Source organism: Notolabrus celidotus, chromosome 3 (assembly GCF_009762535.1).
Source record: "Notolabrus celidotus isolate fNotCel1 chromosome 3, fNotCel1.pri, whole genome shotgun sequence".
In the NCBI taxonomy this organism is placed as follows: Eukaryota; Metazoa; Chordata; class Actinopteri; order Labriformes; family Labridae; genus Notolabrus; species Notolabrus celidotus.
The window spans coordinates 31,874,317-31,890,342 of NC_048274.1; the positions used below are offsets into that span (position 1 = coordinate 31,874,317).

The 16,026-nt window shown below is 40.4% G+C and overlaps 1 protein-coding gene across 4 annotated transcripts in view; it reads left to right on the forward strand.

Moving 5' to 3' along the window:
- The first annotated feature begins 210 nt into the window (after window positions 1-210).
- coro2ba (coronin, actin binding protein, 2Ba) overlaps window positions 211-16,026 on the forward strand; it is a 57,760-nt gene continuing 41,944 nt past the window's right edge. Inside the window, exons 1-3 of one of the 4 annotated variants that reach the window (XM_034680003.1) lie at window positions 211-357; window positions 1,850-2,045; window positions 4,725-4,838. In XM_034680003.1, the coding sequence (XP_034535894.1) occupies window positions 4,824-4,838 (15 nt within the window). In that variant the 5' untranslated portion in view covers window positions 211-357; window positions 1,850-2,045; window positions 4,725-4,823. The remainder of the gene's footprint in view (window positions 358-1,849; window positions 2,046-4,724; window positions 4,839-16,026) is intronic. The other 3 variants (XM_034680004.1, XM_034680005.1, XM_034680006.1) reach the window with 3 other exon arrangements.

Sequence of the window (16,026 nt, forward strand, 5' to 3'; positions counted from 1 at the left end):
GTTAATAGGCAGGAAGAAAACTGTATGTTAAAACTGCATTGACTTTATGTAGCCTAATTGGTTACAGGGCTGGCAAAGATAAATACAACTCTTGAAGCCCAACCAAATCTTTCTTACCTGTTTCAGGCTGCTGCTAGTGCTTTATAGCCAGGTAGAACAATACACCGAAAAAATGAAATCGTTCAATGAAGATATAGACAAACTTTGAATCAAGTCCAGCCACGGGTGTTTTATCACGTCACGTCAACTTCCGCTCGCCATCTTTGTTTCAACAAGGGAAGACTAGTCGAGCTCCGAGCAAAATCCATCGATAGTTGGGCCGCCAGCTTCAAGACCCTCAAGACTCAGCTCAGACAGGTAGGTAAAGGTTAATACAAGAGACACGGCTTTAGAAGAGAAACAGAAAACGGATGATTTACAACCTTAATACCAAAAGCAAGAGAGAGAGAGCGAGAGAGAGAGAGAGAGAGAGAGAGAAAGAGAGAGAGAGAGAGAGAGAGAGAGAGAGAGAGAGAGAGAATCTGAATTACTTTGGCGTTACTCTTGACTTTTAGATGATCACAAACAGAGACTGAGAGCTGTCCTAAACATTGTCTGAGTTTGTGTCATCCTCATTAACACTAAAATACTAGTTAATATTGATTCATAAACGTAATGAAACCATACTATGAGCTTGCAATCCTCATTTGTGGTGCAGAGGGTAGTTTTTGCTCAAACATCTACATAGGACAGCATAGTCTGCATTTCATTCCCTGTTTCAACCCTGTTTTTGTTCTTGCTGCCCTTTTAATATGTCATGTAGCACTTTGAGATCTGTTCAGAATGTAAAGTGCGTAATAAATAAAATGTACCATTATTATTATTATTATTATTATTATTATTATTATTATTATTATTAGTGAAAGCTTTGGTAAAAAAAAAAGGTATTAAAAACATGTTAACCACAACAAAGTCAGCAGCTCAAAGTTGATTGACTCAAATTAAATACTGTACAATAACTTTTCAGAAATGGATCCTCAAGGAATGGTTCAGAGATATCTTGTTAAATTACAGTTTCATATACCAAATTCCCTGAAATATACAAAACTTTCAGAGATTGGAAGGCTGGATTATCCTCAGACTGATTGCTGAATATTCAGACCTTTTTATTCATCTCTTTAACCTGTATATTTAAAAATCACACAACTCATTAGTGCATTAGTTTGAAACCCCACAGCCAGAGACTCCATAAGCTCATAATTGTATAATGTTTGTTTATGTTCATTTATTTTCACAATTAAAAAGAAACACAAAAAAAGAGCAAAGATAAATAATATACAGTGCAGGAAGAGGCAGAAAACTCAGAGAGCTTATTTGAAGCCTCCACCACAATAGTGTTCTAATATCAAAAATGTATTAAAAAAAATACTAAATTGACACACATAAAGACAATAGTTGATGCTAAAAATAAAATACAAAATATACAAAATTAACAAGACTTGGTAAAAAGAAGTCTGTGTAAAAGGATTTGTTTTTACTCAATTGGTAATCCAAAAAACAAAACAACCTGGTAGTAGTAATATAACTTCCCCACTAGATGGCAGCAAACTTTTAGGCATTGTGGTTTGTCCCAGGTTAAGGAGCTGTCAGAGGGTCAGAATACTAAACAACAAGTAAATTCAATTCCTAATGCAAAACAGACCTCATGATTCACTGGAACAGAGAGAATTCACATATTGAAAACCTAAAGCTGAGGCAGGTGGTGAACACTGTTGCTGATTATTTCATGTTTAAAATAAATCTTAACATCCATGCATATTGACTTTAATTATAACATGTAATTAAAAAACTCTCCCACTTTCTTTCATAGGAGCATGTAAACATCTGGTGGAACATGTTAGACATGGTAGCTCCTCTTGGTCTGCAGGTTCCTGTGTTTGCCAACTCCACCCAGTGGATGAAGCCTGTTTCTCCCAAGCTTTCTTCATGATGTTAATGGGGATGATTACATTTTTCCAACATCCTGTAGGTTCTGACTTCAAAGGCTCAGTGAGATGGCACAACATGTAAGTTTAACAGTCAATCATTCTCATGTATGTCATAAAAATGACATTCTTGTGTTAATTTTATTCAAAGGAGCTGACCTCTTTGAGCTGCAATGTTAATTGCTACTTAAGCTTTTGGAAGCAATAATAAATGCTCAATATTCACAACAAAGAAATATTCCACAAATTCCCTCATATAGATTCTGAGAAACTCTTAGCAACCTACCAACCCATAACATGCAAACAGACACAGGAAATACTATTGTTCTAGACAGGAAATACTGAGAGTGGGGCCTCAAATGACGCTCCTAGAGACTGAGTAGAGGAGCATTCAAGTGACCACTGACTGACTATATAAGTATGTTTGAGGGAAAGCACAAAGGCAATGACAGAAAGCCATAATGACCCACCTGCAATAAACAATTTCTATCTTGTCACCCAGAACGGCACATTCTGTCCTCGCCTGCCTTGGTGACATTTACTCCAGCATGTGCAGACACTTACACTTCACACACATAAATGCACTAAACAAAGCACGTATTGTAGTTTGTAGCCACTAGAGAAGAGTCTCACACAGCTATGGGAAGCGAAGCCATCCATGGTAACTGAGCTGGAATCTTGGCCCGTCTGTCTCTTATATCCCTCTATCTGCAAAGTTAGTATGACGAAGATGTGTTGCTGTTTGAGTGTGGGTGGCTGCTTTTGTGCTACTACAGTCACAAAAGAGGAGATAAGACAAGTAGGAGAAAAATGAGAGTATCAGATTATTATAATTCTGATTCCTCCAAGTACATCATCTAGATTGTATGGTTTAGAACATCAGGCATCAGTTTTATGAATAGGGGTGCGAATCGCAGAGTAACTCACAGTACTAGATGATACCCAATACATTGCCTATGATGAAAATAATGTCATGATTGAGTAATTCTGGGATGATTGATAGATTGCAAGGCAATCATGTAACAATACATCACGATGTCTGTTTAATTGAAGAGTCCAAACTGCCTTTTAGAGATTAAGCACAGGATGTCATTAGCACCATCATGAGGTGTATGAAGTAGTGACACAGTGAGTCACATTGAAAGGGAAATCGGTTTTAAAATAGGGATATTTCACACCAGCGATTTAATGATTGTTTCTCATGAGTCAGGGTGTGTGTCTATAGATTTAGCAATATTCCCCCAACCCTTAATTTTGATATGTTTGTTGAATTTTGTTGAAATAGACATTAAGTTTATTTTTTTTGGTCTGCATCCACAACCAACACTTCCCTCCACAACATAGTGGCCATGTAAAAATGACAAATAAAAGCAAAAATAAAAAAATCACTGAGGGACTCATCAACCAAGAAAATATAGACATATACATACACACATACCGATATGTACATGCATACGTACACATACACATGCATACATACACAAGTACATTCATGCATACATATAAACATGCATACACATCCACATATATTTTAGCCAATCACATGCTGACCAAAAAAGATAAAGGCTGAAGCCAAGGCTTATCCTGCATGACATAAGTATGTAAAATAAAAATAAAAAATCTGCTCATGCAATGAATTGCATTAAAAATAAAATAGAAATAATAATAAATGATAACATAAAATGTATACAAGTAATAGTTACATTTTGTTTTTTAATTTTAAATTTTCATAAAAGCTCTGATTTGAACAACAGATTGGTGATATAGAAACATATTATCATTGCTGTAGAAAGAAGTGCATTCGACTTATCCCAATTTAGATCACAATAGTGTAAAATGTATCAGCTGGGCCCTACTTATGGTTATTTTTTAAGATGTACATAGAGGTCGGGTTTAAGTTAAGAAGAGAAACAAGTCAAAAAGTGTTCACATAAGCAAATCTTAACTTCTCCTTGTTTATTAATATGTGTTTCCTTCTGTGTGTCTCCTTGATACTTTCGCTTAAATAGAGAACTAGATTCTGTGTTGCTAAAGTGTTGCTTTAATTAAAAAATGTTCTTGTCTTCTCTCATCAATGCCTGTGTCACTCACAGAGACACACATCTATACACAGTGGATGACGTGCAGCTAGCTCTGAGCCTGAGTAGCAGACTGCGACACAGCGTCCAACTCCCTCCCTCTCTCCCTCTCTCGCTCTCTCCCTCTCTCCCTCCCTCCCTTTCTCACTCTGTTTCTGCAATCCTCTCCTCTGTCCTCTGCTGTCCCAGGCAGCGCTGCTCCCACCTCCTCCTGCAGCCCAGCCTGACTGCTCATCAATAAGCTGTATTAGCCCATCACTAATCATATTGCAGGAGACAGAGAGTGAGAGAGTAGGACAGCTAGACTCTGTGTGGATCATTATCACTGTGTGTGTGTGTGTGTGTGTGTGTGAGAGAGAGAGAGAGAGAGAGAGAGAGAGAGAGAGAGAGAGAGAGTCTGTGTGTGTGTGTGTGTGTGTGTGTGTGTGTGTGTGTGTGTGTGTGTGTGTGTGTGTGTGTGTGTGTGTGTGTGTGTGTGTGTCTTTACGTGTGTGCAGCCAGGGAGGGAAGAGGGAGGGGTGTATCCTAGCGAGGAGCTTTTCCCTATCGTAGTAACCAACCGCACGCCGACTGCCAGCCATTACTTCACTGCAGCAGCAATCAGCCCCTCCGTTTTTAGTGAGCCAGACACACTAACCTGTCTGTCCCCTCCTCTTTTCTCTCTCTCTCTCTGCATATTCAGCAGAGCTGCCCTCCTCTCCTCCTCATCACTCTGCCACTCCTGCGGCGTTGCTCTCTGCTTGAAGGGGACACTGGCCTGCTCCTCACCCACTGATTCTGCATGACTGTCACAAAGGTAAGACTGCTTCAGATGGGGAACAACTTTTCTGCATGTCACCAGTGATTTGGGGTTGGTTTGGGTTGTGAAGGTTATTTAAGGTGCTGTCTCATGTGTGTGTATTTTTCTGTTGTCGGGCAGTAAAGATGAGTTTTAAAGGAGTGTTGGAGTTGCCGGGCAGGGCAAGGTTATCAGGGTGCTGCTGCCTGCTGATGTGTTTGTATGAATGTGTTCTGATAATAATGCATTCAAATCACAATGATATGTAAAAGAACTCCTTAATATGCAGTCAATCACAGGGCAGAAACAAGTCTCTCTGAATAATTAGAAGACATTCTTATCATGTGTTGATTAATTTAAACTTTATTCAGATGACTATGTGTAATCAGAGTGAAAATTCAGTGTGAGGCCCGTGCATTTCAATTCTTAGCTGTCACTTTACTTTCTTTCAAACTCAATTATCATATTTCAGTGCAGCATTGTTTAAAGATCTCACATTTGTGGTAGAGTTTGGAAGATTTTATTCTTATAAGTGTTTCATTTATTGTCATTAATAACAACATTAGAACAGCTAGGCTCTCCAACAGCTGCAGGGAGTAAAGCATTTCCCATAAAGCTGTGCTGTGCCTTTTGATAAGAAGTGATTCATAATGCTAATTAACTAGAAAGCTGACAATTACAATATGCAAACTTTGGCTTGTGGCCAATTTGAATTACTTCACTCAGAACACAACTTTGGTATTTAGGTTTTCCCCAGTTTCACTGTGCTTCAGTCATACTATGGCTTCTCTTTCATCTTATATGGTTTTCAATGTACCTTGTTTGAACAGTTCAAAGCAAATAACAACTTGTAAATGTAAACAAGTGTTCAAAATCAAATTTTGGGGGCTCTGCCCATTAGGGGTTGATGAAAAGGTTTGTACAAAGCAAACTGGCAAACTTTTGGAGCTAGGCCTGTTTTATGTTTGATGTTAAAGGTAAGTCAGTGTTAGGTTAGGGTGAGTATCTGGATTAGCTATATAGAAATGTGGTTATGGTAATGCTTATTGGAATATACAAATCAATGCATTGACCTAACAAGTGAAAACAACAGAGTAGTGACACAACTAGCTGTCTCAAACTGATCCAAACAGCCTGTGTGTCAGCCTGCTCATGTGACTGTTTATGTGCACCCAGGTGTGCCGTGGTGGTCAGAGTCAGTGCTTAACCCTGCTGCAGCCGGTCGAATCCTCTTAATCAATTACCAGAGGGAGAGCAAGAGAGGGAAAGAGACACAAAGAAAGAGAGAGACCGGAGGACACACTCGCAGAGGAAATCAGCACACCGACTTTCATGTAGAGAATTAACCTGGACTAAAATAGATGACCTACTGTAGTCAGAGGACAATGGCCTATATACTCACACTTATGGCTGCACACCTGCAACTTCCACATACAAGTTCTGCTCATACAGAATGGCGTAGGCAGTATTTCCAGGCTGCTTTCTCCACAGCGAAACCACGCAAAATCACAGACGATTGCTCTCCAAGTACAAATTTCCTGCCTGAGTGTGAGAGAGATTGTGTGGGAGGTGTGTGTGCCGCTGCGTAGGTGGACGCTCTCCACTACGAGGGAAAGGTCAGGTGCGCCTGCGTTGGCTCTCAGCCAAAGTCTAAATCTGAGTGTAGACAAGGCCAAAGGCAAAGAAGAGAATTTTAATGAACACAGGCTTGATTTTCTGGCTTGAAACTCCTACCTGCAATTATGGAAATGGATTGAGGAAGAAGGAGGAGGGGAAGCAAGACAAAAATGTGCTTTGACATCTCTGTAAAAAAGGTATAAAAGCACATTACCCAGTGGTATCTGAAAGATGATGGGTGTGTGGGAGAAGCAGAAAGCAAGAGAGTCTAGGGAGCTGTTTTCATGGCTTTGCCTGCCAACAGCAGAGAAGTCACCTTGGGAGGGAGGCAGGACAAGAGCTTCTCTGCTGACGGGGCTAAATAGTCTGCTACCCCTCAGCGCAGAGATACACACACAGGCAATATCATGGAGAGACAGGCCTGCAAGTACTACTCAGTGTCACACCAAGATATGCATGTTCTCTCCTAACCTCCTATCATTACAGACTAGATTTTCAATAGTTTGACATTTAAAAGGTTAGCATATGCATACCAGTGGAATCCCCTCTCTTTGGGGGGATTTGACCAGATCTACTCAATATGTTTATGGCTAATAAGCACAAGCTAAAAAACAAAGCAGTTAGCCTCATTAGTTGCACTCAAAGGAGGCTTAAACTTCTGGACTATCTAATTTATAACTATCCATATCTAATTGAACTCAATTAGAAGTGTAATTTTTGTCAAATGGAGCCCCAAGTGGAGATTCTTTGCTCTAGTTTAGGAAGATAAAAGGCTCTCTTTGAAGTGGGACATTTTGTTTCAACAACCATTTAAGTGGGCCAAGAGGAAAACCAGAATAACAACATTCACATCCACAAACCAGGTCGTGTATTCCATGACAAAATAGCTAACTTTACTTCACAAAATTACTCAGGTGACCTACATGTGTCAACACAAGAACACAACAGCCAAGTTTTTCTCCCTGACCTTACCTGAAATATTTCCCACCAGCCCCCCATGTATAATTTTGGGGTACAGTCTGGTCGAGGACGTGTGCACCAAATCTTCAGAAGAATTCTCTCTGAGCCAGCAGGTTGTTCTTTCAGCTAGCAGGTCGGGGTGATGACATTTATATCATGCGACTGATGTTCTGTTTAGTTTTGCCTCTTGGCTGAAAAGTGCTACTGTAGCACAACTCGATAGCAGAGGCCGTCAGTTTGCACTATCTATGAATGTTTTGAGGCTCAAACTGAAATAAATGTGCTGTAAGAATAAGGCCAAGATGTTGGTACTCAAACATGAAACTATTATTCAAGTTTTCCAAAGTATTGTGTCTCAATATACCAATATCACCAATCAAATAATGCTCCCAGTACAGAATCACTTCATATCATACCACCCACTCTCTCTATTTGCATTATCAGAGTAATAGGAGCATGTTTTGATTCTCTATTACAGAATTCAAGATTTCAGGAAAAGCATTCAGGATTCTGTCTATATGCATTCGCAAAGCCGCTTAGAAGCACACTTTGCAACTCACTGCTCCAGGTAGCTGTTGTGGTGTCCATGGTTTTACACACTTTAGGGTGTTGACATATGTCATTTTCTTTTTCCACCATGATCAGTCTGCGTTAACATATTTGTTAAGACTGTGTGGCTGAATAACTTTGGGTTTATTGTTTGTCCCTAACAAACATATCCATGCTTATTTTCCCCAAACATTCTAACTTCCAAACATCACTAGCCAAATGACTTGTTGTAGATGACATTAAGCTATGCATTGACTGAAATAGTGTGTGTTTGTCAGTCTATGACATAAAGGAATCCTGCACTCGAGAAACAGATCAAAATAGGAACTGTAATATATGTGTGTTTGTTTTTCACTGAGACAGACAGATCAACAAACAGAGAGAGAATCCACCAGTCACTCTCTGACAGAATGCTGACATTGAAAATGGGTCATTGCATGTTGAAATCCATGGCCTTTGCTTTGAAACAAGGCCTCTCGGCTGTGAGGCTGGGCCTTAAGCTCTTGAGCTTTTTAAGGCTGACACTTTAGTCTACTGGTAATAATTTCTTTTGGCTTGAGGTTTATCCCATACACTGCTTCCAAATATCTTAATGCCACAAATTGAACATCATAATGTGATTTGTAAAATACCTGAGGGAAATCCATTCTACGTTTCTGGATGATGTTATTATATTGTAGGTTTATGAGCAGAATCAACTCCATGTGTTGCTGACGAGTGCTGTGACCATGCTGCTCAGACATGAACTTTCAACACTGGAAGTCACAGAGGAGATAAATGATCAACTACTATGGAGACTTTCATTTATGAAAAAATAAATAAAGCACTGCTAATAATACTTTTACCTTACAGAAAGAAAATATCAGTGTAGAGATGCACTTTTGATACCTTTTTTGTCATCTAAACAGTGGGCTGCGTTCAATACACCAGTGCAACCGCTCCCCAGAGTAAAATGCAGAATAAGGGGTTTTATTGTGTTCACAGTACTTTCCCCAGAAGTTGGTGCTTGAAGAAGAAAGCGACTGCTTCGCTTTTCAAAGCATGTTGGATACGTAGCAAAGTGGACCGGACACTTTTTAACAGCTTTAGGTCCTAATCATGCATTTAAAAAAACAGTGGCATACTGTTGAGTATAAAAACCATGTGGAGTACTGGTTTGATTGAAAAGACCCCTTAATTCAAGACAACAGCTGATCAGTGGATCTGGGTGGCATGGGTCCAAACCTCACAACTATTAACTCTACTGCAGGCTGAGCTCAACTAGCATACAGGTAGCTAGCAGGGTGGCAAACACAGATGGTGATAAAGCGCTCCACAGCTGCACAGCTTTTCATACATTTTGAGTATGTTTTTAGTTAGGAATGTTAATTTACTTACATTCATTCCCATTAAAACCTCTGTCCCAGTACAGTTCTTGAGACATGCTCAGTAAATGTATTAGAGGGAGTTTGTCCTTTTTCATTCAGCATAATAAATCTGTTCAGCTGTTGTGGCTCATCTGCAGATTAATCATGCAACAAATCCTGTGACATGAAAATGAGCAGAATATTAAAAAGAAAATAAATATATTCCTCTTTCTGCTACGTACAGCATGCTGCCTTCAGTGGTTTAGCAAAAAAACTGCCAACAAAGCAAGCACATCAGGGCACGACATGGGATTATTCTAAGTATATGTGGACACCCTGTTCTCATTTGCTCTGTGATTGTGTGTTCGTCTGTGTGCATGAGTGTGTGGATGTGGGTGGGAGGGCATGAATGTGAGTTGGCAGACACATTCTGTGTAGGTTGGTGGATAACTTCTATTACTACTACTAAATCGGTGTGTGGTGAGATTTTGAGGTATGATAAAAAGAACATACCTGTGAATACACTGAGTTTTGATCTAGAACCGTTAATGTTTGTGTCTAAAAACACAGGACGTCATTTAGAAGTTGCTCACAGCTGCTCCCTCACATAAAAAGAAGAGCAAATACAGTCACGCTTCTCAGCCTTCAGTTTGTTTAATAAACGCACACTTGACTATCCTCCAACAACACAGCCTGGCTCTAGCATTGATCGTTGCCCTGAGTTACCTTCCTGTCACTTTGAGTTTAGCTCTCAGTCCGCTGGGCTCAAGGGAGAAGCATAATGGTCACAGTGGGATTTCTCTGTTCAAGGAGCTGACCTCTCCAGAAGGCAAGGGTCAACTGGTCTTCTGTCTGCCAAACGACCTGCAGCCAGAGCTGTTTAGGGATAAAAGGGCTGAGTTTTGTTTCATATTCAAAGTCATTTCTGAGCATTTAGCCACAATTCAACTGCTAACAGCAAGATGCTAACATAGAAAAAGTTACTCAGACCACTTGGACTGTTCTTTTGAATAGCCCTTTGATTGGAAAGCAGCAATGGCAACCCCCTGAAATGGTCCAGTTGTTTTTGGTTGGATACCACAGAAAGGGCAGTGTGCCAGGGCTGGGGAGGGGGTAGGGAAGAGAGAGAGAGACGCTGAGAGAGGAGGTGGGGGGCAGAGCTGAGGAGGGGGAGGACTGGCCTTTGGGGAACCTCTTTGTGTTCCTTGAGACACCAGCAGAAATGCTCCCCAAATAACACTTAAGGGAGACTGTGTGGTGATACATGATGGTCTGTTTTAGGGAGGGTGGACACAAGCATAGGCACACAAAGACACACATACATATTTATCTATTTATAACTTCAATCAGGAGGAATCTCTACGGTCCTTTTTATGCTAACTTCCAACCGTCAGCTTCTGACCTTCAAATCTTACCAGCAACATATTTTTACTTTACCCTTTAATTTAACAGCCAGCATATACGTACATGCATTAAAAATATTCCTTACTTACTTTTATGCATTGCCTTTACGCTGCTTGGCAGTACCTGCACCCAAATGGACTTGAAGCACTTTGTTACTCGTACTGATCTTGTTTCCTCTTGTCTAGATCTTTGCTTGTGTTGTTCTTGTTCTCGTATGTACGTGGCTTTGGATAAAAGCGTCTGCTAAATGACATTGTAACATTGTAAAAACAGACTCAGATGTATTTGTTCAAATGTTTGTAGGGACTATTTTTATGTTGCATAGAAACCAAATGTGAATAAAACCATTTGCACAAATGAATTACATGTAAAGTCAACGATAAGACGTGAGTAGATGCAAGTTTTTTGTCAGGCGGTGCAAATTCAAGACATTCTACGCTGCACTCACTTCATTGGTATATTTGCAAAAGTTGAAAAATCCGAACTTTAGCTAATAATTTGCGAAGCCATAGCCAATCAGCATGCAGATTCCCTGGTGGCGTATGGTGTGACTAACATACCGGCAGATGTTCATTCATCTGGAAAATATAGTACAAATAGGTTAGCATAACTGGTTTCACCATTCCGTGTAATCAAGCTCAACCTTGTTTGATGTGGTGTGGCGTGGTGTTTGAAGGGAACCCCTCCTTTCTTGCAAAATTTGTATTTTTGGGTACATGTAAATGGAGCGAATGTTATATTACGTGTTTGGTGTGAACACAACATTAGTCGTTAAGGGACATTTAAATTCCAACAAGCCAACTAGTCTTAAGGTAAGAGAAAACTCAGAAAACAGTCAAAATTTACAACAATCAATTTTTCACTGCTAAACACAGAATCACAGTCTGCACAGAAACAATGTCAAATTGGTTTGGTGAGTGTAGCTAACATTAGCAGAGCACCAACCTGCAGTTCACCCTGCAGGCTGACATCCACATGCCTGTGCTAGTTACACATCGCCCCAGTTAAATGGTTATAATACCAGTTTAACTACAACTATATGTTTTTACATTTTAAGATTTTGATCATTTGAGGAGCACCATGAGCTTCCTCACTTTGACTAAATGTCTCCACTTTGTAGATTTGAAACTCAGTCCACACAAACATTAGAATACAAGACTCCTTCCATACAAAAACAAGCATGTATGTTGTTCTCCAACAACTGCTTTATATTTTAACCATACTGACATGGACTCTATCTAATTTAAAGTAGCATTCCAGCTGTGTTATGTGTGTTTGCAATTACATATCTGCAAGCACTCCAATTATGAAGGAGGCCCAGGCTGCTGTGATGTCAGGCACACATGTGGTCAGGAAGACGTCTGAAAGCCATTTTCTGAGTGTTTATGGTACAGCTTCTGCTGTTAACTGTGAGGCTGTTAAGACTCCCAAAGCATAAAACGATTCAATATATTTTTCAAGATATGGAGTCTCTGATAAGTCTCAGTTATTACGCTGTTTATTTTTTATGTGGGATTTGATTTGATAAGTCAAAAAGGAAAATATTTGATGTAGAAAGATTGTTCACGTTTACACACAGACCAAACACATCCACACTCAAACTGTCTGAATTCTCTCCTCGGGGCACCTCGCCCACCATAAATCTTAATTGAGTCTGATTTAGACCACTGGCCATTTGTCAAGCTCAGTGTTTACCCGCACGCTCTCTCACACACACCGCCACACACAGACACATTAAACTGAGGGCTGAATCGCCATCCTAGCAACCCAAAACCTGCTATTCCAGGAGAAGGAAAAATACACAACAGCTTAGCAGATTAAGAAAACTAAATCCAGAATTAAGCTTTTTTGTGTCTTATTTTCACTCCAAATGAAGCAGATAAAAGAATTAACACACAAGGGGACTGAAATGTGTGTGTGAAAGAGAGAAGACGAAAAGTGTGAGAAAGAGAGGAATAAAGAGACATAGTTGTGAGAAAGCCACAGAAATGCATTCATCACAGGAAGACATTCAGATCTCATGAGCTCATTGCCTGTCAGAAAGCTCCTTTACTCTACTCAGTGTGTGTGTGTGTGTGTGTGTGTGTGTGTGTGTGTGTGTGTGTGTGTGTGTGTGTGTGTGTGTGTGTGTGTGTGTGTGTGTGTGTGTGTGTGTGTGTGTGTGTGTCTATAAAAACTGTACTTTCCAAATCTGTGTGAAAGCCTGTAGTGTGTTTCCAGTAGAGTTGGGAAACTCTTCTTTCCTTTTGTCACTGCATGAATCATTCCTCTGCTGCAGATGTATTCACACAGTCCGGACTCTCTCATAGTCGGTGACTTTCTCACCGAAGTATGAGATGATTCTTTGATTCATTGTGAAAAAGTGCAAAGGGGAAAGCTTTGTTGTGGCTTCTTCGAGATAAAAAGGGTTTGCTTTTTTTGGATTCTCTTTTGGGAGGCCTCTGAGATAAAAAAAAAAAAAAGGGAAGAGTTGTGAAATTATTTATGAACATCCAGGAAATAGAGACACAGGAGAGAGGGACCATTAGCAGCATCACTTCTTCCCCTCCAGCTGAGATTAGGTGCTCATCCCATGGAGGGGATGCATCTGTGTGTGTCGGTGTGTGTGCGGTCTGTACAGTGAGGACATAGGATGTGCTTCCTGTTTGTGGGCCTGGGGACAAGGCAGTAAGTGCATTGAGACAGATGACTGTTTTGCTGAAGATTGTTCACCATCAAATGTCTCTAGTCTGGTTATAAACATCACTACAGTGAGAGTCAGGGTGGTCTGTTTTCTCACTGGAACAGTAGCTGCTCAGTTTTGGAGACTTGACGAAGTGTCATGGAATCTTCTTACGTAATTTCATCCCACATCACTCTCCCTTGCCTGAGGCTGACAATAGCTGAGCAGTGTCTCTTAGATCTCTTAGATGCTCATGCAATGCCATCTCACAGTTGTAGTATGTTTTATCATCAATGCTTCTACCTAATGTTACTGGATTTGTTCATTCTGCACATGTGGTTCAGCAGGTAGGCTGTGCTGTCTTGTGTTGTTGATTCCAAATCGTTCTAAATGCAGATTATGAATTTTGATTTCCATTGTAATTTTGTTCAAGTTGTTTTCTATCTTCACTGAATGAGACGATGCTGAACAGGCAAACCAACGCAAGAGAGCACTGAGTGGGGAGTGGGGCAAAGATTGAGAGCGCATCCACAGTGGATGATACTACCGCCCACACGCTCACACACACATAAACGCAGACATCCACAGCGGAGTTCATCAGGGTCAAATCCAGCTCAGTATTTTGCCTATGGGCACTGATAGCAGTGTAAATATAGATTATAGTGTCTCTGCAGCACAAAATACTCTTTATTTCCCTTCCTCATGTGCTCTCTCTCTTACTTCATGTCTCTGTTGTTCCTTTTACTTCATTTTTAACAGCTATGTTACTGTCTGTGCCGTGATCTGTTTCGTACTGCTGTAAATATGTTGGAAAATTTTCGTTAGTCATGGTGGTTCAGTGTTCTGAGCCCATGAGGAGATCACATGAAGCGTAAATACATAAGCCTCTTACTGTATGAAGACCACGGTATAGGGTGAAAGTGTCAGCCCTGAGCCTCAGATAAAGTCTGTTATGTCAGCAGTTTGTCAGATGAGTTTGGCAGTAACCTATAAGAGAGGCTTGTTTGAGTTTAATTGATGTTTGTAGGGATCAGGTGCCAGGTGGTGCAGGGAGAAAGCCATTGGTGCTGCAGAAACCCGAGTGAAGTTTACAGGAAGAGGGTGTTTTAGCTGCAGTAGTGACTCCTCGTGTTGGTCAGGGAAGTTCAGATTCAGCTTCAACCTTTTATCTCAAGAGGGGAATCCAGGTCTTAAGCCTGCAAGTGACATAAATAGATAATAAACTATACAAGACAAACACATTCAGACATTAGTATGTCATTCACGTAAGATAAAGTGATTGGCTCCTAATTTCTGTAGCTTTCCGCTCCACACGTCTTCTTCAGTAGGAATCAACACTTTCTAGTTCCAAGTTTCATGTTTTTAAATACCACCACCTTGCTATGCCCCTCACTGTCTCTAGAGCCCCTCTCACACATGAACTCCTGCCATTTTCCACATCATTTCAGAAAAATCAGGGCATAGTAATTGTCCAGATTCACCTTTCACACATGCAGATCACAGCAGGAGATTGTCAGCGTTGGATGGGCGCACAACTGGAAATAGTTCAGTGTGGGTGAGGTTGGGAGGATGTCAGGGTAGAACATACAGTAGGATGGACAGGAGTTGTCTCCTGTGATTTTTCCCTTAAGTGAAAGTAGCAGTAGTTATTGGCAGGACATTAGGTGAAACAAATTGGTGAGTGAAAACAGACCTAGAGGGAAAGACACACCCTCAGATGAGACGAAGTGGCGCACTGTTCCATTAGTTAATTTAATCCGCGATCAGTAAAATAAAACACTGACACAAATAATCTGCCAAATGACGAATATCAGCCCCTAATAATTGGCCAGTCCCATAATCGTTTGATACCTAATGAAAATTCTAAAGAAGTATCATTATAAAGAATAGATCTGGGATTTTAATGATCTTAAATCAAACTGTGAGCCAGGTGCAGCACATCCCAAAAACACCTCCTCTGGGTGCAGCACCGGTGGGCTTTGTGGTGGAGTTCATTTCACAAAATGTTGAGGATTCCTCCCTCAGAGTTCTGTCATCACAATGTTAAAACTTCTGAATAAATGACATTCAAGCCTTTTTCTGTAGATGCTTTTCCTGATTCCAACTTTCTGGATTTCCATTACTGTCACTATGGTAACTCAGCTGGTATGTCTGTGTGTCTAAACAGCTACAGTCTAACAGAGACGATAAAACAAAGAGCCTTTAGAAATTATGGTCATTAGAATTCATACCACTCCAGTCATGTCAACCATGAACTCTTCTCTGCTGCTTGCAAAATTATTAACACTCGTGATTCTGCTCACTGCCATTCTTGAATACACTGATTCTGTGACTTAATTAAAACATGTTGATGAATAAGGCATTTATTCGGATTTCTTAAAGCTCAATTACCATACTTGAGGTAACTATCACCCTGCAACTGAACATTCTATTCTTTTGTTGACTTCTCAATAAGAAGGTTTGCTTTATGTAGCTTTATGTTTTCCTGAATGCATTTTCTCTGAGTGTTATTGTATGCAGCACATATTCACCAGCTGAGAGGCAGCTGTGTCTGCATTCCAACCCCTCGCTTCTTCACCCTTGTTGCTGACTGCTGCTGAGAGGGTTTACTGGGTCTCTGCTGATGAGTCAGGTCGTTTATTTATGTGGATGGTTGGTGGTAAGAGAT